This window comes from Pagrus pagrus (assembly GCF_965226575.1).
Source record: "Pagrus pagrus genome assembly, chromosome: 11".
NCBI lineage: Eukaryota > Metazoa > Chordata > Actinopteri > Spariformes > Sparidae > Pagrus > Pagrus pagrus.
Genome location: NC_140195.1, coordinates 24,574,559 through 24,599,179, shown reverse-complemented (window position 1 = coordinate 24,599,179; position 24,621 = coordinate 24,574,559). Strand labels below are relative to the sequence as shown.

General features: G+C 42.0%; 2 protein-coding genes across 4 annotated transcripts; one reads left to right on the top strand and one right to left on the bottom strand.

Moving 5' to 3' along the window:
• Positions 1 to 902: 902 nt before the first annotated feature.
• brpf3b (bromodomain and PHD finger containing, 3b) lies at positions 903 to 13,845 on the top strand. Of its 3 annotated transcripts, none has more exons than XM_084365909.1 (13): positions 903 to 1,245; positions 2,444 to 3,987; positions 4,307 to 4,463; positions 4,595 to 4,726; positions 5,389 to 5,517; positions 6,290 to 6,602; positions 8,159 to 8,455; positions 9,137 to 9,733; positions 11,245 to 11,326; positions 11,414 to 11,502; positions 11,720 to 11,814; positions 12,004 to 12,158; positions 12,496 to 13,845. In XM_084365909.1, exons 2-13 carry the CDS (start codon positions 2,468 to 2,470, stop codon positions 12,677 to 12,679), a joined length of 3,750 nt encoding a protein of 1,249 aa, XP_084222035.1. In that variant the 5' UTR covers positions 903 to 1,245; positions 2,444 to 2,467; the 3' UTR covers positions 12,680 to 13,845. The 3 variants fall into 3 exon arrangements, with proteins under 3 accessions (XP_084222035.1, XP_084222036.1, XP_084222034.1); XM_084365910.1 differs by having other exon boundaries at positions 9,134 to 9,733; positions 11,417 to 11,502; XM_084365908.1 differs by having other exon boundaries at positions 9,134 to 9,733.
• A 229-nt stretch (positions 13,846 to 14,074) lies between these two features.
• Positions 14,075 to 24,483, bottom strand: nr1h5 (nuclear receptor subfamily 1, group H, member 5; the record flags this gene model as incomplete). The annotated part of the gene is made up of 10 exons (XM_084365627.1): positions 14,075 to 14,545; positions 14,844 to 14,957; positions 15,072 to 15,161; positions 15,250 to 15,366; positions 15,778 to 15,874; positions 15,971 to 16,069; positions 17,684 to 17,808; positions 17,917 to 18,057; positions 18,154 to 18,555; positions 24,384 to 24,483. The coding sequence occupies 10 exons, from the start codon at positions 24,481 to 24,483 to the stop codon at positions 14,343 to 14,345; spliced, it is 1,488 nt and encodes a 495-aa protein (XP_084221753.1). The 3' UTR covers positions 14,075 to 14,342.
• Between the last annotated feature and the right edge of the window lie 138 nt (positions 24,484 to 24,621).

Here is a 24,621-nt window from a genome sequence, read left to right as displayed (position 1 = left end):
AGGATCAGCACAAACTGTGATCTGTCATTGACCCTGTTAAGTGGCTTGCGCGCGAAAATCATGGCCTGGTGACGTTCAGGGGGCCGGCTAAACTTGTATCAATCTGCTGTTATCAAGGTAGCCCACAGGCTACCAAGAAAGCGGAAGTGAGACATTTCAACGTCAAAATAAAAGCATACAATTATTCAAATACCTATATGAGTTAAGCGTTATCTCATTTTGTGCAACTATTTGTCCGATCGAGACTGAGGAAAAAGCAAAACATCGTTTTAAAATTATTTGTCTAAGTGTGTCTAAAGTGACAAGAAACCAAATTTAAGTTGACAAATACACGATTTCAAAACAAGTTAAATAACTCAAAACATTGAACATCACATGCACTATGGAGGGATGCAAGACGATCAAACATCCAAAGAAAATAGCGTTTTCTAGCAGGAAAAAGTAAGATAATATTAAAATACTACTTAAAAGCAATAAATATAATATGTAAAGTAATAATAGATTGAAACCTGGTGCATCAAGTCAATTACAAAATATAAATCTGTAAATAAAAGGTGTGGGAACTAATATCTGCATTTTGTAGCCCACCGAATTGCTAGGCCTCCCTCCATAGTGCTGCCAGTGTTTACCTACGTTTTGCCACATTTCAGTGCAAATATAACTAATGTTAAAGCACTCTGCCAATGACTGTACTGTACTGCAATTAAAAAATGTGAAACCGACGTGTTAGCAGGGGATAAAACTTGATCTAATTTAGGGTTAGGGTTACGTCTCACGTTAAATGTAATATTTTTTTAGCTGTTTAAACATTGACTCCAACAAGGACTTTATTTTGAAAAATGTATCCGGAAGTCTTGTGTTTTCACTTTGGCTCATTTCGATTTAGCACATACTCTAGACCCAAATAGCTAGCCAGCTAGCCGAAGGAGGCTACAATTTCTCCTTCTCACAAAATTGGGTCGACAATAAGCTGTTTCACAGATTATTAATGCAAGTTTACCACTTGTATTCTCAGTAAACCTTTGGGATTGACTTCTTGCCTCCCAAACGCCGCGTTGTGGAGAAACGGAAGCGTTATAAATTGGCGAAATATACCGGCTGTGCCAGCAAACTGTAGCTGGCTAACGGTAGCTATTAGCTCCAGGACTACAGCAAGTAAGGCGGCTGGCTAGGCAACCATTACTGTAGAAGCGGCTTTAGACCGCCGGCTGTCGAGCTACCTGTGTCACTCAATTGCCATAATAGGTAAGGTGGAAGTTTGCTATCTACTGTTTCTTTATTATAAAGTGGCTCATAACTTTTAACTCCATTTTAGCTAGAAACAGTTTAACTTGTTTAGCGCCTTGTCAACGTTAAAAAATATCAAGCCTGCTAACGTTGGTACTGCCCATTTGTTAAAGTTAGCAGGTTGGCTAGCTGTTAGCTGGTATCTTCAACTGCCTTACTTGTCTCCGCACCTTTATGTCAGAGAGCCTTTCACATCCCAACTTGAGCATATGAAGCACTGCTTCGATTTTTCAAACCTGCTTCTAACATTAAGCCGTAGGAGAGCATTTAACATAATTTGAAAACTGTAAATATGGCTGACATTTTACTCTCGAAATAAGGACACCGAGCAGTTGAGACCGCGGTACTCTTAAAGCTGATTGGTTCTGGGGTGGATCAGTCAAACCACCCTGAAAGCTGATTGGACGAGCCCTTCTGTTGTGGGCTGCCCTGATAGTAGTTGCCAACGTTTTATGAGATAAAGTCGAGAAGAATCTAATTACAGATTATTTTTCTTTACTGGCCGTGTGTATTTTGACAATTAAATCTAACCTTCAGATTGACAGCTGTCAGTACATTTGTCTTTCCCTGTACTGATTGAGTGAATAAGAGTTACGCGAGTTGATGTGTGTGAAGGAATGTTTTACACCACAGGTGATGCTGACCATAGTCCTGCCTAAACACTGCAGTAAAATACAACTCACGACAGAGATTTTTTGAATGGCTCTATATGTCAAGATTGTCAAATCATGTTAAGCATCTTTAAGTCTTATTTCCATGCCATTGTTACAGCAATGGCATGAGATTTTGTTTTGTCCTGTAAAAATTATATTATGATCTCATTGGGAAATTAAGCTGTCACAGTAAATCTGGCTGGATACGAATAAGTTACTAACCGGACAATTCCTTAAGATAACACAGCAAAACATTTTAACTTGGGCATTGTCTTTTTTTGAATATAACATTATAGAGTGCTATCCTTCAAAGGTGGAAAAATGGCAAAACATTTTCATATTCTACTGTAGCACCATCAAATGCTTATTTTTAATACTATCCACAATGTTTTTGTATAAAGTACAAGAATATATTGTATATACTATATTTATTAAAGTCTGATAGCACAGTTGTAGTATTATTATTATTATTATTATTAATATTATATTTTTTAAACCCACAGGAGGGAACGTGTGATTGGTGGCCTATGAGGAAGCCACGTCGAAAAGGCCAGGTGGCTGCAGGAGGTGGAGCTGATGTCAAGAAGTCCAATGGGACAGTTGGCGGGCGTGGGGGTGCCCGCCAACGTTCCCCATCCCCTTACAGCCTCAAAGCCTCTCCAAGCAGAGAAACCCTGACATACGCACAGGCCCAGAAGGTGGTGGAGGTGGAGCTGGATGGCAGGCTTCACCGCATCTCTATTCTGGAGCCCTTGGAGGTCATCACCGATGACGAGATGATGGCTCAGGACATTAGTGAGTGTAACAGCAACAAGGAGAACAGTGAGCAGTCGTCATCTCCTACCAGCAGTGCCCAAACAGTCCGCAAACCTGTTACACCTAGAGGTCGCAGGAAAGACTCAAAATGTCCTCCAGTCAAATCGCCACCACCTTCCAAGAACCACTGCCCCAATTCGCATCTGCAAACACCTGAAAAGGTGAATGCATCACACAATCACCACATGACCCTCCCTGAACCTAAGTTTCACGTCCTAGAAACCTTCACACCAGTCGAGGCACCTCCTCTGCCTACGGCATATTACCGTTACATTGAACGCTCAGCTGAGGAGCAGGAAGCTGAGGCAGAATATGACATGGACGAAGAGGACACTGCCTGGCTGGAGATGGTAAATGCTGGCCGAACATCAGAGGGATACTCAGCTGTCTCACCAGACACTTTTGAGCTGCTGGTGGACCGGCTAGAGGAGGAGGCGTACCAGGAAGCCCGCAGTCGGGCGCCCTCTCAGAGCACTATTGACGACGATGCCTTCTGCTGCGTGTGCCTGGATGATGAGTGCCTCAACAGCAACGTCATCCTCTTCTGCGACTCCTGCAACCTGGCTGTGCACCAGGAGTGTTACGGAGTGCCCTACATCCCCGAGGGCCAGTGGCTGTGCCGCTGCTGCCTCCAGTCCCCTCAGAAACCTGTTGACTGTGTTCTATGTCCGAACCGGGGCGGCGCCTTCAAGCAGACAAGTGATGGACGCTGGGCACATGTGGTCTGTGCCATCTGGATCCCTGAAGTCTGCTTTGCCAACACAGTGTTTCTAGAACCAGTGGAAGGGGTCAATAACATTCCCCCAGCACGCTGGAAACTGACCTGCTACCTGTGTAAGCAAAAAGGCCGTGGTGCATCAATTCAGTGCCACAAGGCCAACTGTTACACGGCGTTTCATGTCACGTGTGCCCAGCGTGCTGGCTTGTTTATGAAGATCGATCCTGTGCGAGAAACAAACGTGAACGGGACCACGTTCTCTGTTAAGAAAACAGCGTTTTGTGAGGCCCATTCGCCACCAGGACAAGAGACCGGCTCAGATGAGGAGAGTGAAGGAAGGGTGGTGGGTAGCAGAGGGAGGGCGAGTAGAGGACGGAGTGCTTACACAGAGGGTCCTATAACACCGAAAAAAGGCAGAAAGTCTGAAGATGATGCCAAGACAGATAAAAAGAAAGGGAAGAAGAGCCCAGAGTCACCAGCACAAGTGATAGTGCCTCAAATCCCCACAAGCAGGTTAGATTTTCCTTTTTTGAATTAACTGAAATGCTGTGCTTTTGTTGTTGTTCAACAAATATTAAAAATAAAAAACTATGTTTATTTCTTTATTTTGGCCAGGATGTTTTTCAGCAAATTTATAACACATCTAGAGAAGCACAAAACATCAAGCAAATCCATTTTAAAAGCACCGTTTTGGTGGAGATTTTTGGATTTGATAGCTACCTTAAATAAGCATGAGTGTAAATTTATGAGAAACTGTTCTATGGCAGAGGTGCCTGAGCTGATGTCATTCATGTTGATTGTACCAACCTGCAATTATTTTTTTGTTGTACAGGCTGAATATCATCTGCAAAGGAATCATTTTCCAGAGGAAAAACCAGTTCATGCAGAGGCTGCACAATTACTGGTTATTGAAGCGTCAGTCGAGGAACGGTGTGCCGCTGGTCCGGCGTTTGCACTGTACCATCCAATCCCAAAGGACTACTGAACAGGTCAGGGCAGGACACAGAACTAAACTTTTGATGCTCTGTGACTATATTTGTACTCAGATAATTACATTGACATACATGTCTTCTACAATGTTAATTCAATGAACATAAGAACATTTGTTGTAAATTTGTAGCCTGAGGTGGATGAGAAGGTTTCTGCTGCAAGAGAAGCACTGAGATACTGGCAGAAGCTGCGGCATGACCTTGAAAAAGCCCGGCTGTTGGTGGAGCTCATCCGCAAGAGGGAGAAACTCAAACGAGAACAGGTAATATACATGGATTAGTCTCTGAAATGTTGAAGATCTAAAGTGCATAAATAACAAGCATTTAAAACTTTAAGTGTTGGGCGCCCTGGTACCTCACCTCGTAGAGCATGCGGCCCATGTTTGGAGGCTGAGTCCTCAGCAGCAGCCTGGGTTCTATTCCAACCTGTGGACCTTTCCTGTCATCCTCTCTTTCTCTCGCTCTCGCTCCCCCCCATCTCCTGTCATCTCTCTAAGCGGTTCAATCCAAACAAAGGCTAAAAGCTCCCTTTTCTTTGCCTGTCATAAATTGACTTGTCTTTTTCATGTGGTACTGTCCCCTTAAACCAACTGAGTGCCAAAACAAGCCAGCAGGTGGCTGCTGTGAATGGCTAGAGCTTCTTTACCGAGAATAAAACAAAAGCCATCACAATTGACAATTATACATATGATGTAGTGAACAGCCAGTGGAAATCTTTTTAGGAATATTTTGATGTTATCACATTTCATATAGCAAACCATTGTCTTTTGTTGGTTTACAAAACACAGCCTGTCACATGTATGGGCTTCACATTGCTTCTCGTCTTTTTAGCCGTTCACAGTCTGTAAAAACTTGTGTCTGAATTCTTTATGGTTGCAGTTTCCATGTATGCTGACATCACATGCATATCCTCTGTTAACTACAGGTCAAAGTTCACCAGGCCGCTCTGGAGATGCAGTTGACTCCAATGTTGGTGCTGCTCCGCTCCACTCTGGAGCAGCTACAGGAAAAGGACACAGCCCAGATTTTTGCACAGCCAGTCAACATTAAGGAGGTGATTTCACTGTTACAACATGGAGACCTGGTGCATTTGAATAGAGAGGAGGAGTGTTTCTCTCCATTCTTTATCCCATTTCAAGGATTCATTAAGTGACATGCCCACTGTTACTGAACAAAGAAACACAGGGCTCTGCCAGATAATGTAAAGACCCTGCAGGTTTATGTTCTTAACACCAATTCAAATGATTTTAACTTTGTCCGTGGCCTCTGTTTGTATGGAAAAAAGGCAGTCAAAAGCATGAATTAACTAAAGATACAACAGACTTCATTGATGCTGAATCCTTAAATTAAATGTGAACGGATTTGAGCTGCAAACTGGAAATCACTTTGATCAACAGTGTAATCTTTAGATCCTTCCCACTGTTAATAGGCCACGTGGCAGAATGTATGTATTTATTTATGTTGCTGAAATGCACCTTTGGAACTTAACTCTCCCCTGAAGTGTTTATGCACTCAAACTTGTCCTTTTTGAATTTATTATCAAATAACCCAGTTCTTAATATTCTCTAATGCTCATTTAACTGGGAGCTGTAGAAGTATTTTTGTCAGTGGGAAAAACAAATAGTAAATATTTCTGGAATCAGTGCACCCCTCCCACCTCACAGCTCTCTTGAACGTTAGACATAAAGTCATTAAAACTGCTCAGCAATTAACCTTGACTAACTTTTTCCACCTGTCCACTTCTTTACGCTTCTGCTGAGGTGGATTTTAGTTGCCTACGTTGTCCATTCTCCTCATTAACTTCTATCATTCTGTCTCGTCCTCAGGTCCCAGATTACCTGGAGTTCATCAGCCAGCCCATGGACTTTTCCACTATGCTCACTAAGCTGGAGGGTCATGCCTACCGCTCAGTGGCTGACCTCGAGGCCGACTTCAACCTGATGGTGTCTAACTGCCTCCTCTACAATGCCAAGGAAACAGTCTTCCACCGGGCAGCACTGCGTCTTCGAGACCTAGGAGGAGCCGTACTGCGCCATGCCCAACGACAAGCCACCAACACCGGCTTGGACCTGGACACTGGCATGCTCCTCCCAGAGTCACCACAGAAACGAGACTTCTACAGCTGCACCTGGGAGGATGGTAAGTCACAGTGGTGGTACGCCGCAGGAAAGGAGAAAAAACACATCTGTTGTACTTTGGAAAGGGGTCAGTATGTATCCCTCTAGTATGATTAAATACTTTGTGATACATGGTCTATGATCAAGTGCAATTAAGAAATATTTACATCAATACAATGCAGCTCAAGGTTGAATCGATAGGATTACAAGTTAGTTCAGATTCAGATGTGATTAGCATGATGTGCTATTGGGTCATTCCACGCTGACTCACCCAAAATCACCCAGAACTTTTCCCAGTTCACGTCATGGATTTTCTCGAAAAAGTTAATGTTGAAACTTCCATTTGATTCATGAGACCTTGCAAAATCCTATAGCTGTACTCCAAATACTTTTTTAATTGTGGATTTTTGAAGTCTGGCCCTCTAAAATATATTTCAGCATTTTTGTGATTCCTTGTTTTGTTTTGTGATTTTTTTCACACTTTTCACTGACTGTAATGTCACATTCAGTGTTTTTATCATCTGTAGATATTAAAGAAATATATTCATCTTAGTAATTAAACTCAACACATACATATTATATCACAATTTCAAACTCTCCGAGCTTCAACAATTCATAACTTAAAAAGTATTTGGAGTACAGCTATAGGATTTTACCATTCCATGAATTTAATAGATGTCAGCATCCATGACATGAACTGGGAGACCCTAGGTGAGTTGGCATGGACTGACCCTATTATAAACTGTACATGAATTAAAGTGTGAGTTTGCTAACAGTACCTAAATAGAAATAATACTATTTCCACTTTTTATTTTTATTTCTAGCTGAGAACCAAATGCCCCTGCTCCAAAAATGTGTCTAATGGCTGTTTGTTAATAGGTAATGCATTTCTCAATTAAATACTGCTGAGTGGGCATTGTTTACCTCAGTCCTGGAATCGGTATCAGTATATAAAATACTCAATGGGCACATGTTCTCTATTCAGTTTTGAATGAGAGGAGTTAAAATGAGTCACATTTCTGTTCCTGTGGGCAACATTCATGTTAGCACCATTGCCGCCAATATAAGGCACTGATGCATGTCTTATTTTTGTACATGTGTTGATTTCAGGTTGTTGTGCATTTGTGTAGTGGAGTAAGGGTAGAGTCTGACATTTTCATCTGTTGGGCAATAACTGGGTTATCTTGGACAGATTTCTCACAGGGTCTGTTTTTGTGTCAATGAAGTTGTTTCTGTTGTAACTGTGTTAAGTAATGACACTATACAGTGTCTGTTAACGGTTTACCTAGCTATGGTGAACTGATAAATGAAGTTCCACAGCAGTGTTGTCTATATCCAGTAATTTTATAATATAAATATATATAGAATTAATAATATTAATACTGGTACAGTTGTCAAGTCAGTGTTGGGAATCTGATTTCTTCTTGTAAGTTTGGTATTGTTGAGTACTGATGTGACTCACCTTTTGCGAATGTGTCGTTGGTTAGCGAATCAGCCTCAATTATAATACTTGTTGTCACTTCGTGGAACATGCATGCTATCTTCACTCTTCTCCTGACTCCTTCCTGTTGTGTCCAGTTGACAGTGTGCTGGATCCAGACAACCGGCTTCATATGACGGTGGACGAACAGCTGAAGGAGCTGTTAGAAAAGCTCGACTTTGTCACCTCCATGCGATGCAGCGGCGCCCGAACTCGACGCATCCGCCTGCTTCGTCGCGAGATCAACAACATCCGCTACAGGCAGGGCCAGCACCCCCGCAACAGCCTTCACAATGGACATCTGAAAGAAGATGATGAGGACGAGGATGAAGATGACGAGGAAGATGACGACAAAGACGCCAAGGCAGACAACGGGCTTTTGTCTTTGGACAAAGGTGGGTGATGAAAAGCAGTGATGTTTCAACAGTATGAAATTGCCAATGCATGAACCTTTAAAAGCCTCTTTTATTCAATGAGACCAGTTGTGAACATGAGCTAACGGAACATTGTCCTCAGGTAATTGAGCCAGGGTCCCCCCCACGCACCAACCCCAACCACCCCACTGTCTCCAGTCTAGTAAGTAGGGGCCCACAGAGTCTCGTTAGCCATGGCTGCCTCACAACTCCTCTCTCCCAGTGCACTCTATGTCTGCACCTCTTTTATACATCACTCTCATGGACTCACCACTCTCCATTGGCCACGTACAGTCATGCCATATCATCCCACTTCTGACTACAGGCTAGTCCAGTCAAAAAGTCTCTTGGTACCGTAGAGGAGAGCAGCAGAACACTGTGATTTGTGTCAGTTGAATCATAACTGCCATGTTACCATGTTGCTGGTGTACAGTTGTGAGAGCAAAGTTATATACTCACTCGTCTTGATAAGGTCCTCCATATCTACAGAATACCTCAACTCTCTCTGGGCTGTGGTTAGACTGAATGAAATCATGATGAAGTGACACCATTTTCCAGTGTGAATACTACACCGCCACATCACACTACATACTAAATGGGCATTCATTGCAAAGAAACGCAGAGTGGAATTGAATTAATTTTTCTCCTCTCATCTTCCAGAAGACCTTAAATCCACATCGCCCCCAACACTGGAACCTACAGGGCCGGCTCCTCCTCCACGACAAGGGGACGCACCTCTGGAGCCACCCACCCTCCGGCCAATCACAGGGGAGCCCAAGTCCCCCAGCTGGCCCTGCAAACGCCTAAAGCTGGAAGATGACCTCTCAGACAGCGCCACAGGGAACATTAATTGCACTAAAGCACAGGAGCGGCCGGTGTCACCGCCTCCCATTTTGCACAGTGAAGGACAGGTGGTGGCCAACGGCCTGCCAGAGCTCAGCGCCCCCCCACGGCCAACCACCGGGGGAGTCGGACGACGAACCTCGGTGTTGTTCAAGAAGGCAAAAAACGTAACTAAGCTGTTAAGAGAGAGAGACGGTCCGCTGCTGAATGGAAAGGGGCTGCAGGATGACAGTACAAGCAGCACCCCAACAGCACCCAACTCCGCAGCCAGTACCCCATCCTCTACACCCTTCTCCACTCCATCTAAGACCCCCCAGAAAAGCCCAGGACCCCCCGCACTCAATGAAAAATGCAACCCCATTCGAGACATGTCAGATAATGAGCTGGAGAAGACACCAAATCATACACTGGAAAGTGGTGAGAAGCTTTACTCAGTTACTGACATCTGACACATTTCTCTCTCTGAAGACATTCACTAGGATGTGATCACATATGATGCTCATTAAAGTTTGCTGACTGACAATGATGACAATGGCAGACAGCAACAAAATGCAACGGGATGTATGACATGTTAGAGTGCAGTTATAGATGTTACAGTTAAATTTATCTCCATTCTTGTCTTCAGAACACACTTGTTCAGAGCAGTCTTTTTCCATTTTTATTATCTTCTTTATCACTTCAGGTTAGCTAGCTAATGCTAATTACTTATTTTACAATGTCAGACTTAAAGGTGCACTATGTAAAAAAAAAAAAAATCGCCACCTTTTTGAATTCATATTCCCAAAAAATAAGGGCAGCATATCGTCGGAGTAACTGCTAACTGCTGCTAACTGTATTCTGTTAATACATCCATGACTGTAGCTACAGTTAGCTTGTTAGTTCAGTTAATCGTGCAGCTAGCTGGACTACTGGGGGAGTGTTGTGCTGGCCTTTATACTGCTAGCACAGGAGCTTTGCACCACTTGGAGAAAGAGGTTTTCAGGGCCAAGGCTAGCTGGTTAGCATGCTAACTTCAGTAGATGTCTCTGCAACGCAATACATAGAAATCTTAGTCATAATGTCAAAACTGTTATTTCTTCACATTCTGTTTAAGTGGATTTCTGAATGTTTTAACCTCCTAAGACCTGAGCTCTTTTTTGGTATGCATTTTTAATTTCTCTTTGCTATTTGGGCTTATTGGGACCTGATAAGTATAAGAACTAAGCATCATCTTTTGACATGATGTAGTTTTTGAGAAAAATTATGTCCACATACGGGGACACTCAGCCTGAATTTCCATAGAACGCAATAAAGTCACCATTGTGTAATTTCCAACCAGAACACAGCAGTGTTTTTTTCTGACTGCTTTTACATTTATTCATAACACATAAGAACGTGTTTTTGAACATGTTTTGAACATCACAGTTATTTCTACTACTACTACTTCAAACTAGGAATGCCCTTTTTTTCTGTAGGAACATGTTCACACCTATTTGTGAAAGGCTGTGTACCAGTTGCGATCCGCTTGCAAGCACAGGAACACCTTGCATGTCACACGTTAAGTAGAATTAAGTATTATGGTATAGAAAACCCAAAATGTGATGTCCATGCATGTGGACGCCAGGTCTTACTAAAATTAATACATATTGCAGCTTTAATTTTGTATAGCAGTCAGATATTCTGAGCCCTCCTTCTGAGGAAACAAGCTTGCATAGGAACTTGTTTTCTGCTACCTCAGATCAACAAAACAAATATTGCCCAATTCCACCCCTGCACCCACTCTTATCACTGATTAATGTGTGCTGTCCTCTCACCACTGTACTGTTGCGTTTTTTTCATTGGGACTAGAGATATGTGTGCCTAGATATCCTTTCTTTTTGTCCAGTTTTGCTCCTGGTCTTGTTTTTGTCTGCAGCAGCTCCTCTGAGATTTCTCTCATTTGCTTTCAGGACTGACCAATGGCTTCATAAAGCACAAAGACGGCGGGTCCGACTCAGAGTACAGTCCTTGTCCAGTCCTCCACAAAGAAATGTAAGACATAGTGTATCTGTTGTCAGTGGCTGTTTGGTTATTGTAATGATTGACAACACATTGACAATACAATGTGCTGTCTTACAGCAGCTCGCCACCCAAACGAAGCCTTGGGAAACCAGCTCTTTCCAAAGTTCCCTTCCTGGAGATAGTCAATGGAGACTCAGATTACACTGGTATGTTTTTTGTGTTATGGTCATCTGAATTTAAATTATATTTTTTCCTCTGTGTGACATCCTCTTTTCCCTCTCTCATGCTCAGAAATGTTTCCAAATGGAATTTTGTGTCACAAAGTATAATTCTCCGATCTTAGTGGGAATATGTATGTATGGATGTCCTGGTCATTTCCTTCTTATGCATTAAATGGTGATGACATCTGCTGCTGTTTTGCAGGCCACGTCAGCCAAGTGTCTGAGGATGAGACAGAGCTGGAACCTCTAGAACTGGTGTGGGCCAAGTGTCGAGGATATCCCTCCTATCCTGCTCTGGTAATGCCTTATTCTAATTGAGCTGTCGACAGGTGGAGAAGCACTTAAATAAGTGATTTTGATGATATTGACCAAATCTAGGAAGGAAAAAAAGCATTATTCAAGAGGTCTGCTGGACCATGGAATACTTGTTTGAGTGCTAGAAACAGACGTGAATACCCTGTTAGACTGACTGATCGCTCATTCCAGATCATCGACCCAGAAATGCCCGAAGAGGGCCTGCTGCACAATGGGGTGCCCATCCCTGTCCCACCCAAAGACGTCCTCCGTCTGGGGGAGCAGAGGCAGGAGGACACCAATGAGAGGCTCTACCTGGTGCTCTTCTTTGACAACAAGCGGACATGGTGAGGGTCAGACAGACATGCTTAAATGTAATTCTACAGACCAACGTGGAGCAGCTGGGTGGAGGATTATAACTACTTGAAAGTTATTTTTGCCTATAAATTTGAACAAACAAAAAATGCAGATGTATATATGTGTGTGTGGGTGTGTGTGTTTATACATTTATACAAAAAATGAAGATAGTTTTATATGTAGTTTTATGTATAAACACAAATATATACTGTGTATATATGTATGTGTGTATGTTTTTTAGGTCCAAATCAGGCAACAAGCAGTAAAAGTGGTCATCACCATCTTTAAAGCCTCTAACAGTCTAAATCTGTATCTTTGTTGATGTAGGCAGTGGCTCCCACGTGACAAGGTGACACCCTTGGGTGTAGATGACACGGGGGACAAGCTGCGCATAATGGAGGGTCGCAAGTCTAGCATCCGCAAGTCTGTCCAGGTGGCCTACGACCGCGCCATGATCCACCAGAGCCGAGTCAGCCACAGTCAAGGCTTTGTGGCCTCCAACTACCTGTAGAGGGCGACAGTGAGCCCTGTGTGCACCCACAGCCAGCCACTATGCATTTCTCTTTGGTCTTAAAGCAGCAGGTGGGCTGAGTCCTGCTGCCATTCGAATCTGTATTCACACTGTGGTCTGGAGAGGTTGCTGTGGCAGCACACAGTCATGGACTGAAGTATGTTACCAAACCACTAGTGTCTGACGCACAGAGCAGTGGCGTTTGCCTTCGTGTCATTGTCATGGACGCGGACCTCCAGATGTGAATGAAGTTCCCTTTAGGTCCCATGTTGCTGCAGTCAGTAAGCGTTGATTCCCTGTTCAGGGCTGTATCGAGGTATCTGCTTACTCCACGTGGATGTGTTGAAGCTGTGTGTGTCTGGATCAAATGTAAGAGAATTCCCCTCTATTTTGTATAATGCTACTGCCAAGGAATCAAATTGTCAGAAAAGAGATTTGACATATTTATATGAGACGCAGAAGACGTATGAATGGATCACTGCCATCTTTTATACAATAGCTTTTTACATTTTAATCTTTTACAAAGACACTTGTATATTATAAAGGCACACTTTGTGTACATATGTATGTGTATTATCAAACCCGATTTAATTTAATGTTGCTGTTTTTAAAATGCGTATTTCAATCAACCCACGAGGGGCAAAGTGAGGCTGTGTATATTTGTGGAGATGAAATAATTCCTGACTTGCTACATAGCTTGTCTTTGATGTAATTTCATTGTGCTGTACGTGTGTGTACATTCAGAGCATACAACACAATGAGCCATTGTTCTTTATATTTGAATTCTCTTTTTGATACAGAGAGAAATAATTTATTTATGGAAGACAGAATTATAGAAATAAAGCTATATTGGTTAAAGTTGAGAATTAAATCTTATTTAAAACAAATGGAGTGAGGTTTTAAAATCATGCAGCCAACATTTTAACAGATTAGTTCAAGTTTGGTTTGATGTTGATGAATTTATTCAAGACCAACTGCCATTATTCACTGTCGACCCCCAGAAGATTCTATTTATTGTCCAGAGCCCCATTTTATCAAATGGAAAAATACACCTTTATAAGCTTGTACTACCTGCATATTTTACCTGCTCACCAAATATTTTGTCTGAACCAGTATTTCCTTGTTTTGGGAAATAAATGCTCTATTAAAACTTTTGGGATACTTAACTGCAGTTTTGTGTTTTTTCTTGTCAAAACCAAAGGTGAGATCACTTTTCATATTATTTAATGATGATCACTCATTAACAGGCGTGGTGAAAGTGATGTCCAGCGGACATGCAGTCTGCAGTTTTGTTTTATTGTAACAATACTCGGCATAGTAAAAAGTACTGTAAGTTTACATGTTAGCTGTATACAACAGTTATAAAAAGACCTATAAAATATATTTTGTCCAAACAAACTACAGCAGTCCACAAACATGCTTCAGTCCTATTAGAAGCTGAAACTCAATAATGACTGCAGGACTGAATAAACTGAAGTCAGCTGAGAAAAAAAATCAACAACAGCGAGCCAAAGAATCCATCACGGTCTGATCAGTATCAGGTGAAAACCTTTGCATTTCCAAAATGTTTCTCTACAGTTTCTCAGCTCATACGGGACCATCTAGTCCTTAAAACTCCGAGATGATAGTGGTCATATTTCAGATTTCTGGTACGTCCTCTCCGTCAGAGTCCAGGCTGCTGTCTTGTCAGGAGGAGGTAGTTGTGACGAAGGGTTCGTAGCTCCGTCAGTCTGCCCAGCAGACGGCCGAACCGTTGCGGTCCTCCTCGCGCAGCTCCGGCCTGGGCCCCACACGCCCTGGACAGCAGGTCCAGGATCAGTTCCTGCATCTTCTCAACACAGCTGGCCGCCTGCAGGGACGCACGGTCTACAGGAGGGGAAGAGGAACACAGGTTAACAATGTTAAAACATATAACAGATGTATTTTTTTGTTTATATCCAAAGACGGGGTGATGCTTTCAAGTTGTCAAACAGCTACTGCATGGAAAATTCCCACAGTTGTTTTACCCTTTGAGTCAGACTGAGTAAATCAATCATTTTACTATCTTACTTCCTGTTTATAAAGATTATTTACAATTGAACAGAGCATTTGCATGTCTTGACGTGACAGCTGATAGGATTATTTCTGACTTCCACAACATCCACAAACAACAGCACAGTCTGACCTGAGCAGAGCAGAGCTGTAGCAGTGAGCAGGGTGTATTCAGCCTCCGTCACCCGCAGTGTCGCCATGCTATGGAAGAAGTTGAGCACCGGCCCGAAGAGATCCTCACTGCCTCCTGTTCTCAGCAGCAAACAGGAAATTGCTCATTTTAAGTGATGTAACTTGAATATTTTGCGGGTTGTAAGATTTAAGATATTTTCTTAATGAACCTGTGTGTGTGTGGTTTCACCTGAGTTCACCAACGTCCTGCTGTGGATGTTTTCCTTTGACTCTACATTTCTCAACCAGTTGTGTGTTGACATGCTGAAAAGCTGCATGACTGATAACAGAGATAAAGAAATGTATTTTTTAACTAAAGATCAAATTCAAATGCAAGCATGAATCATAAAACTGTGCAGGTTGTTCACCTGGACTGGGGCTTGTTGGGTTGTGGCAGAAGTGCTGAGCGGAGAGCAGGAACATGACCTCCAGAGAGGAGACGGACAAGAGAGAGCTCTGGTCTGAATAATCCAGGAGGTCAAATCCTGTGAGGGGAACAAGGAATATTCATTTTTTATATACAGATTATGTTTATTCTGAATATCTCTGAGTCAGACAGTTTTTTTCTCTCTTCTTAGTCCCCAGAAATACATTTTTGTACCAAATTTTATGGCCATAATTGAGATATTTCAATCAGGACCAAAGAAGTAAACAGAAACAGACCAACACCCTTAGAGCATTGCTAAAAACACCCTGCAGGGCCTGGCTTACATGGGCTTCTGCAGGGGAGTGCCACATAGCAACAGATAGCTCCTTATCTCTCTTTGACCTCCTTAAAAACTTCCTCGCACTTTGAGAATATTTTTCCTCAATTAGATTTTATATTCCTCTCTTAAGTGAACAAATCAGGAAGCAGGTTATAGATCCTGAACGCTGTATATCCCCCTGCATCTTACCTGGCACTGTCCTGGCAAAGTGTAGCAGTCTTTGCAGGTGAGGTGACACAACATCAGACAACACCTCCCCTTCTTCTGTACACGGCCAATCAAACAACTGAGCAGACACAGACAAGAAACCATGAGGGAAACATAATAAAACATGTGAATGTGTTTTTGGAAGCACAGCTAGTGTTTCCACACTGTTACCTACCCTGCAAGGGCTGCTGTCCTGTGCTCTGTACAGGCGATGGGCCTCCACCATCCTGTCCACGATGTACTTTTGTTCTCGGGTTAAAGTGGCAGACAAAGCCTGGCGCAGGGGGAAATTAACACAAGTTTAAATCAGTATCAGGAGCATGATATCACTTCACCCTGTCACAGCTATATAGAATGTGCATTAAGATGAAAGATAAATGTTATCATGTGAATTTGAACAGCTGGGGGAGGAGAGTTTACGCTTGTCTTTTGCAGTTTTGCTTAATAATCCAACCCAATACAAAACTAATCATTTATCCAAACCACCAAACAACCTTCTCACCAACCAAATCATCTGTGTTCTGAACCGTTCATCAACCAAACCAGTGAGGGCAATGCTGCAAATCAATGAGCAGGACTGATTCATGGAAATATTGGATTTGTGGGATATTTTATAAGCTAGATAAGCCTAAAACAAACATCCCAGTTAAGCTGTTTTGTTTTTCCACATAATTATTATCCACAAACGGTACAATATCTCAGTATATATCAGTATGTTGAAATAATACTCCATGCACCCTGAAAGAGCATTATATCAAATCTCACTCCTGACAGCCAATCGCATGATTAACTGACCAACCAAAAGAGCGAGTGGCTCCGTGAGGCTGTAACTACTTCAGCACAGCAGTGCTTTGAACTAAATGGGTAATCTTAGTAAGGCTGTTCCCCCTTTAGATCCGGTAGCTGCAAGTAATAACCCTGTTAATAAATATATGATTAAATTCAATTTATGTGTTTGTAATGCTAAAACAAACAATTGCAAAAAAACACAAGGTTTTTATTAATGTGCTCAGGCAGTCTATAAACTGTTATCAAGTTTAATTATACATTATTAAAGCAACATTATGTAAAAATTGTCGTTTTGTGCAATTCAGTGCCCCCTACAGTTTCTGAGTGCAACACAACGGTCGTAAATAAAGATCAACAACATATGTCAGATGTAATGTAGGTGCTAACTACAAACAAAACTCATAACGTCATAACAACGTTATGTGTTGAAAACTTGTGTGTTGAAGTAAACATGTATGTAACGCCAATGTAAGGACGTTAATATACATCATTACCCCTAAATGCTAACATCAGCATGCTAACATACTCACAATGACAATGCTTACATGCTAACACTTAGCAGTAATATTGTTTATTATGCTCACCATCTTAGTCTCGTGTCTTAGCATGCTAACATTGTTTAATTAGAACTAAAAAACAAAGTACAGCAAAGGCTGAGGCATTTCCTTGAAAAACAAAAATGTGGAACTTGTGGTGGCGCTAGAGGAAAAGTCCCAGGATCACCAAAGTCATTATGATTCATCCTCTGGGGAACATGACTGTCAGTACACAATTTTGTGACAATACGTTCGGTTCTTGTTGAGATATTTCAGTATGGACCAGAATGGTCCACCAACGAACAGATCAACACTGCCATCACTACCAAAGTCACCAAAGTCCTTCTAGGCAAGTCTTGCCACTCGGCAGCCATCTTGGCAACGCCCCCATGCAGTTATTTCAGGCTAATAACACCAGGCTCCTGTCTAAATGACTGGGGACAATGCCAGAACTTAACTTTCAGCAGTCAAATTGCCACCAGCATGAGCAAAAAACTTGCATCCACTCAGGCAGCCATCCCATCAAAAACACACTGAGTCAGCCCTGCCTTAGTTTGTGGTACCTGTCCAGGTAGTCTGCTGCTAGAGCTGACCTTCCTGCCATCTGTGCTCTCCTCTTCCTCCTGTCCTCTGCCTTTACCTCCTTTCCTGAGTCGTTTGGACTGGCACTGCACCTCCGTCAGAAGGCCTGAGGTTAAAAAAACAACAATTTCAGACCATCATCAAACCAGACGAATCAGTCAAACGCATATGGGCCTAACATTTCATTAGTTAAAGTACAGTGGAGGTCGCTCACACTCAGCCAGCATTCCCACAGCCCGGCACTTCCTCAGCCGGCAGTCTTGGCACTTCCTCCTCATGTACATATCCATTTCACAGCCACCACCACTCTTACAGTGATACACCGCCTTTTTAGTCACACTACGCCTGAAGAAACCTACAGGTAAAGAAGGACCAGGTGAGGGTGAGAATATTCATTTTAGAACACAAATATACAAAGAATAAAAAGTTGGCAGACAAAAGTGAGAAATACCTTTGCATCCCTCACAGGTGAGAGCGTTGTAGTGATACCCTGACGCTTTATCACCACACACCACACACAGCTCATCCTGACCTCTGATCTTCCCTCCCATGCCCACACGTGTCCTCCGCCCCAGAGGCAAACCTACGGCCCCGAGGCCCTGGACCAGGCCCCCACAGTGGGGCTCGGGGTTGGGATCACACGGGGCCTCCAGGCAATGAGGGCTGTAGTGGTAGGCAGGATGGCAGGGCTGCGAGGAGGAAGAAGAGGAGGAGGAGGGAGAGGAGGTGGAGGAGGGTGGAGAGCCGTAGAGGGAGAATGGCAGGTTGGCATGGCTGTACTGTTGTTGGCTGTAAGGGAGCAGCTGGAGGTCAGGGTCCTGCAGGGGGTAGCCCAGAGGGTCAGCCAGCAGGTCTGAAAATGAGAACGATTGAAGCGAAAGGGCAAAACATTTTATTAACTGATTACTCCAAATACGACATTTGCAATTTTGTGTTCAGATTTGTGATTTGATGTCATTTTGAAAAAGAATAAAAGAAAGAGTTTGAGGGAAATTAGATGAACTTGTAACTTCTTAGAAAACTGTTACTTCCTGGAAAATGTTGTATCCTCTCTGGTGCAGCCTTTTCTGGTATAAGAACTGATCTTTTTAGCAAGCATTCAGTGTTGTAATAAGTACCCAAAACTAATACTTGAGTAAGTGTATGTACTGTATACTATGGGTCTATCAATTGCCCACCTACCAATCTGCAAAGTAACTAGTAACTAAAGTTATCGAATGAATGTAGTTTGTAAAATGTACAATGTACCTCCAAAACGAATTGGAGTGAAAGTATAAAGTTGCAGAAAATGGAAATACTCAAGTACAGTAATTAAAGGTGCATTATGTAAGAATTGGCCATGTGTCGAATCCCTGTCCCAAACCAATAGAGGGCAGGATATCACCATAGTAAAAGTTATCTACTGCTAACTGTAGCTGTCGTTAGAGACAGAATGAGCTAGAGAGCTCAGTTAGCCATGTAGCTAGTGGTCCGGACTGGGAGCTCGGAGCATTAGGGGAATGTTAGTGTTTACAGCACCAGTTCAATAGCTTTGGACTGTGACGTGCCGGGGCTAGCTGATTAGCATGCTAACATCCATTATTATCAATACATAGATGTCATAACATCCAAACTTATTTCTTTGCATTCTGTTGATAATTTTAGTTTAAGTTTTTTTTGGCTGTTTCCAACTAAAATTCTTACATATTGCACCTTTAAGTACCATTAATGAGTGAATGTAGATGTACTCAGTTACATTCCAAGTATTGTCTGTGAAACTTAAACCTGGTATATCTTATTCCTCTGTGCCACAGAGCTCCATTGATGTCCAAAACCTGGGTGTCATGTTCCTTCATTATGATGAATATGGGCAATGTAGTATGCTTTGATCCAATTCTACGTACCCAGTTCTGCTGTGTGTTAATCCGCGACTGAAAATAGGCCCCTAAAAATACACTATACAGCTCAGCTGTTTTTAAAAATGACATTTTTTACAATGAAAAAATGAAAATGTTCAGATTTCTGTGAACATCAGACCCATCGAGAGCCACAGTGAGGAAAGAGAGGTCAGAAACTACTGAGAGACAGATGAACCACCCGTTGGTTTTGGTCTTTTCATTTGGTTTGTTGACAATAAAAAAAATAAATACACTAACACCAGATTTTCCTTTAAGAACGCGTATGTTTACATGTGTACTAGTTTTACCGGTTTTCAGTCTATCCTGGGTTTGATCTCACTAAGGATATGTTTACATGAAACATGAGAAACCTGGTTCTTCATTTCCCTGTTTACATGACAACAGTATCCAGGTCCATCTGTGTACAGTTGTGACTTTACTGCTCACCATCTCAGTCATTTTTTGTAAAAACAAAGTATGTACAGACACCTGATTAAGGTGTAAACATGCCCCAGTAAGCCGTTTCACATCTGGAACAACAGAGCAACTGCATTTCCAAGACCAGAAACATGAATGAGTGTTTCAAGGAAACACTATTACGCCATTACAAAGTCAAAGAAGGTCACAGGAATGTGGTCTTACGTGACTCGTGTGATTTCACTGCTTTAATGGCTCTTCAGGGATACAATAAAAAGCTGAGAGTGAGACCTTGTGAACTCGCTCAGACTGCTGAAACAGGATGCAGCTGAGAGCTCCAAGTGCCATTTAGGATTTTTTGATCCTTGTTTCTGGATGCTTGGTTCGGCCTGTAATGGTCGTTCAGTGTTGTGACGGACCGAGACGTCTTTGAGCGTGGGTCAACAGCTTGTGTTTTCGTAAAGCCTGTCTCCTCTGAGAAAACATGTGTGACCACTGGCAGCCTCTGAAAGTACAGCTGGTCCGGTATGACTTGGACTGCTGTGGGATCTGTTCTGCACTGATTAAACGGAGAGCCCACCCAACTGTCACGAGTCTCACGACTGCTGGAGATGGACATTTAAAGGGTAAACATGTTGCATCAAGATGAGGACTGACGAGAAAAAGCATGTATTGTTTGTTGTCTCCCTGAAAACGTCTTTATCCCAGTGGTGCTAACATAAAGTGTTGACATCAACACTCCCCCAGTGGCTGCAGGCCTAACTGAGCTAACAAGCTAGCTACAGTCATGGATGTAAAAACACAGTTAGCGGCAGTTAGCATTTACTCTGGTGATGTGCTGCCCCTGTTTGTTTGTTGACCAATCCTTACGTAATGCACCTTTAAAGGGGCAAATTAATGATTTGGTATTGCACTGACATAAAGTTTTAAAAGTACAGGAGACAAAATAAAGATAAAGTGTAGTCCAAATTAAAGTAAAGGCTGATATCCTTAATTTTAGTCCATAGTTTGGCCTCAGCCATTGGTGACAATGGATGGATTATTGGACAGGGCCTGGAGCAAGAGCCCCTATTTGAAGTTATGGTTATAAGCTACTGTATTAATTTCTCTTTCAGTCATATATAGGGATATCCTGGTCACAAAATGTGTTTTTATATAACAATCCTTTAATATCAAGTATCTGCTGATACTGAGGCCAGTCTGAGAGTTAGATGAGAAGATCAACACTGCTCTCGCCTCTATGAGCTAAATATGAAGGCAGACCCAGCAGACAGTTAGCCTAGCTTAGCATAAAGATTGGAAGAAGTAAAAACAGCTTGGCCTGTCCAAAGATTAAAATATAAAAATACAACCCAGATGCTCATTTATTGACTGAACCAGTGGCAACGCCAGGAAGTCACTGCACCCGGTCAGGAAATAGTCCACTACATAGCTCCCTGTGAAACCAGAACATGTAGGGATTAAACAGGCAAAATATCACTGGTTAACTGAGGAGCAGAGGTGTTGTGATGTAGATTCTGTTACCTTGTGGTGCAGAGTCAGGCTAGCTGTTTCCCAGTCTTTATGCTAAGCTACGCTAACTGTCTCCTGGCTATAACTTCAGGTGTAGTGCATGACATGATCTTCTCATCTAACTCTCGGCAAGAACACATATTTACTTAAGTCTTAAACTTTTCTTTTAAATTAGTTATTTTCATTAACTTTGGTTTTGTAGGACAAGTTTTTCTTTTTTTACCGTACGTGTGCCAGAGACTGGTACTCTCAGTACTGACCCGAATGAAGATTGATGATAAATGGACACATTTTGGACCCCAGAGTTCGTCTAAGAACTTTTAGAGGTTTTGATGACAGCAGATGTAGAAAACTGGTGTATCTAGTAGGTTGACACCCCGCTGCTGATTAAATAGATGTCAACAGAATCATAATGCCAAAGGTCACTCATTAACCCCTTTCTACTCCTTCCTTTTGTCTCCTCTGTGTTCTCTCTCCAGATGTTTCCTGTCTTTACCAGACTGTGGCGGCGATGGTTTCGGGGGGGTCCTTGCTTACTCGACATGTGACAGAGCTGTGATTCGCACTGTTTGTAAACCATTTGAGCACTGTCTAAACACTCCTCAGCCTCCCTTCCATCCCACGCACACTGGGGGAGCCAAACAACACCAGCAAACTACCCCCCGTAGCTGCCCCTCCAACCCCTCACCTCCCGCTGCTCCTCGGGGCAGGAGGGGAGACAAGAGGGGGAATTTGTTGATGATACACGTCAGTATAAATAGATCCTCCGACGCACGCTCGGCCTCCCTGCGTGCTGTGAATGCAGCAGGCCGGCTGAACCTCCTCATGAACTTTTTTTTTCACGTCGTCCAGTTCTCAAAGGCGGTAAATAAACTCTCACCATTCATTCATCAACTGTGAGAGTGAATGAGATGAGGCTGTGCTGCACACAGACTGCAGTCACATCCTCGTTGTGTAACAATATAATGTATAGGTGACCCATTTACTTAAAGTAAGCCCTCGTAACTTTGGTGAAACACAAGTAATGATAATATCGACCTAAAGTTTGCTAATGGAAGCTAACATTAGCCACCATGAGCTACAGGTCATATTGGAACTAGTAAAGCAATAGCAGAAAACCCCTGAGTGGTGTGAGTTGAGCAATGCTGTATTTTATTATTCATGACTTTTGATTTTTGTAAGAAGGAGAATGTTTTATTTCTTCTTTCAAAAGTTCGACAGTCTCACTTTGAGTTTACATCCGACTGATGAAATAAGCACTCAGCTGACACACGGTGAGAAAATGCAAATTGACATGAGTGATCCTGTTAGGACTGAGGTCGCAGCAGCAGTGTAACAGGTCCGTTAGCTGTCCTGTCCATGTTTGTGTCGCTTTAAAGGGTCAGTTCACTCAAATCAGAAAAACATGAAAAAGAAAAAAATCTCTCAGGTGGTGTCGAACCATGCCGATCGTTTGGGTTTCATTTGTGCAGGTGAACCAGGTGAAAACTGTTGACTATTCTCATTTTGGGGAAAGTAACTAAGTACACTTTCTCATGTACAATACTTAAGTACAGTTTTGAGGTGCCTAAAGTTTACTTGAGTATTTCAATTTTCTGCTACTTAATAGGTAAATATTGCTGTTTTTACTCGACTCCATTTGTTTTAAAACCTTGCAGATTTGGTTCAATTATACAAAATATAATCAGCAAAAAAAGTACGCTGTAATATTATGAATCAATATAAATCTTTATTGAGAGAAGATTCACAAACGGCCTAGCTGATAAACTACTGTAGTGCTTAAACTACCTTTGCCAGCTTCAACATTATTGCTGAACAAATTCATGCATCAATTATTATAATCCAATTATATAATCACTGATGGAATGTAACTAAGTACATTCACTCAAGTACTGTACTTAAGTACAAATATTGTACTTTTACTCCACTACATTTATTTAACTTTAGATACTAGCCACTCTACAGATCACCTTTGATCAAAAATGTTATTATAATATAAATATAAATATTATATTATTTGATTAAAACTCACTTTTACCAGAGTAATATTTCAGCATGATATCTTTAGTTTTACTCAAGTTTACCTTTTGGGCACTTTTTACAGCACTGAATATAATAAACATTATTCTGAAATATGCCTTTCTTCCACATTTACTTTTGGTACTTTAAGTATAAAGATGCTTACACTTCTTTACTTTCACTTAACTTAAAAATGTAAACAAATGACTCGTACATGTCTTGTAACTTGTAACAGAGCATTTCATCACAGTGGTATTGCATCTTTAAGTACAAGATCTGAGTACTTCTTACATTTTCATGGGAAATACGTTCTACTAAAGAAAAAGTCACTAGAAAAAAATTCTTAATGTAATTTTTTCAAAGCTGAGAGCACCACAAAGGAAATGTATTCCATCCAAACACACACAGCCAAAACTATCTGAAGTAAGTGAGAAAATGATTTCAGTAATTTGGGTGAAACAACCTTTAACAAAAGAAAAACATTGTGTCTCCCTGAGTGCCAGAGAAACCAGCGATGCCACACAGCATCATTTGAATTCATTTAGCTTTGACTGATAACACTGAAAGTGCTTTGCAAGTAAAAATGTCTCCGCATAGTCAAATCTCTTTTTGTCTTCCCTGTTCTTTCTCATCAGCGTGTTTCAATGTACTGGTGTCACATGTCAACGAGACAGAGCATTATTACCTCACATATCAGTCTATTACTCAAAGGATTCATTCATTACATAACTTATTTTAGAGAAGAAAAAGAAAAAACAGAAGTAGAAGAAGAAGAAGAAAAATTTAAAGGTGAAGCCATAGTGGGAAAAAATTGGAGGAGACAGAAGCAGAGACAGATGTGTCACCGTGGACTCACCATAGTACTGGAGCTGCTGCTCTGTGGAGCAATAACCATCCGAGGCGGAGAGAAACCCCCCTGCCGAAAAGCTCATCTCCAACTCAGTCCACTCTCTCATCTGGACAGAAGATCCTCTCTTTCGCTTGTAATACGGGTCTATCTTCACACACACATGCAAAGATATAAACATACACACACACACACAGACAATTACTCAGAGGATTCACACAGATATGAAGGATCTGGGAAGTGCGGA

What these genes read in the sequence shown, in the direction of transcription:
- brpf3b (XM_084365908.1), top strand. Translation starts at nt 2,468, where the DNA reads ATGAGGAAGCCACGTCGAAAAGGCCAGGTGGCTGCAGGAGGTGGAGCT. An exon ending in CCCAAAGGACTACTGAACAG is followed by an intron (nt 4,464 to 4,594) that starts GTCAGGGCAGGA and finishes GTAAATTTGTAG; the next exon opens with CCTGAGGTGGATGAGAAGGT. An exon ending in ATCCCTCCTATCCTGCTCTG is followed by an intron (nt 11,815 to 12,003) that starts GTAATGCCTTAT and finishes CGCTCATTCCAG; the next exon opens with ATCATCGACCCAGAAATGCC.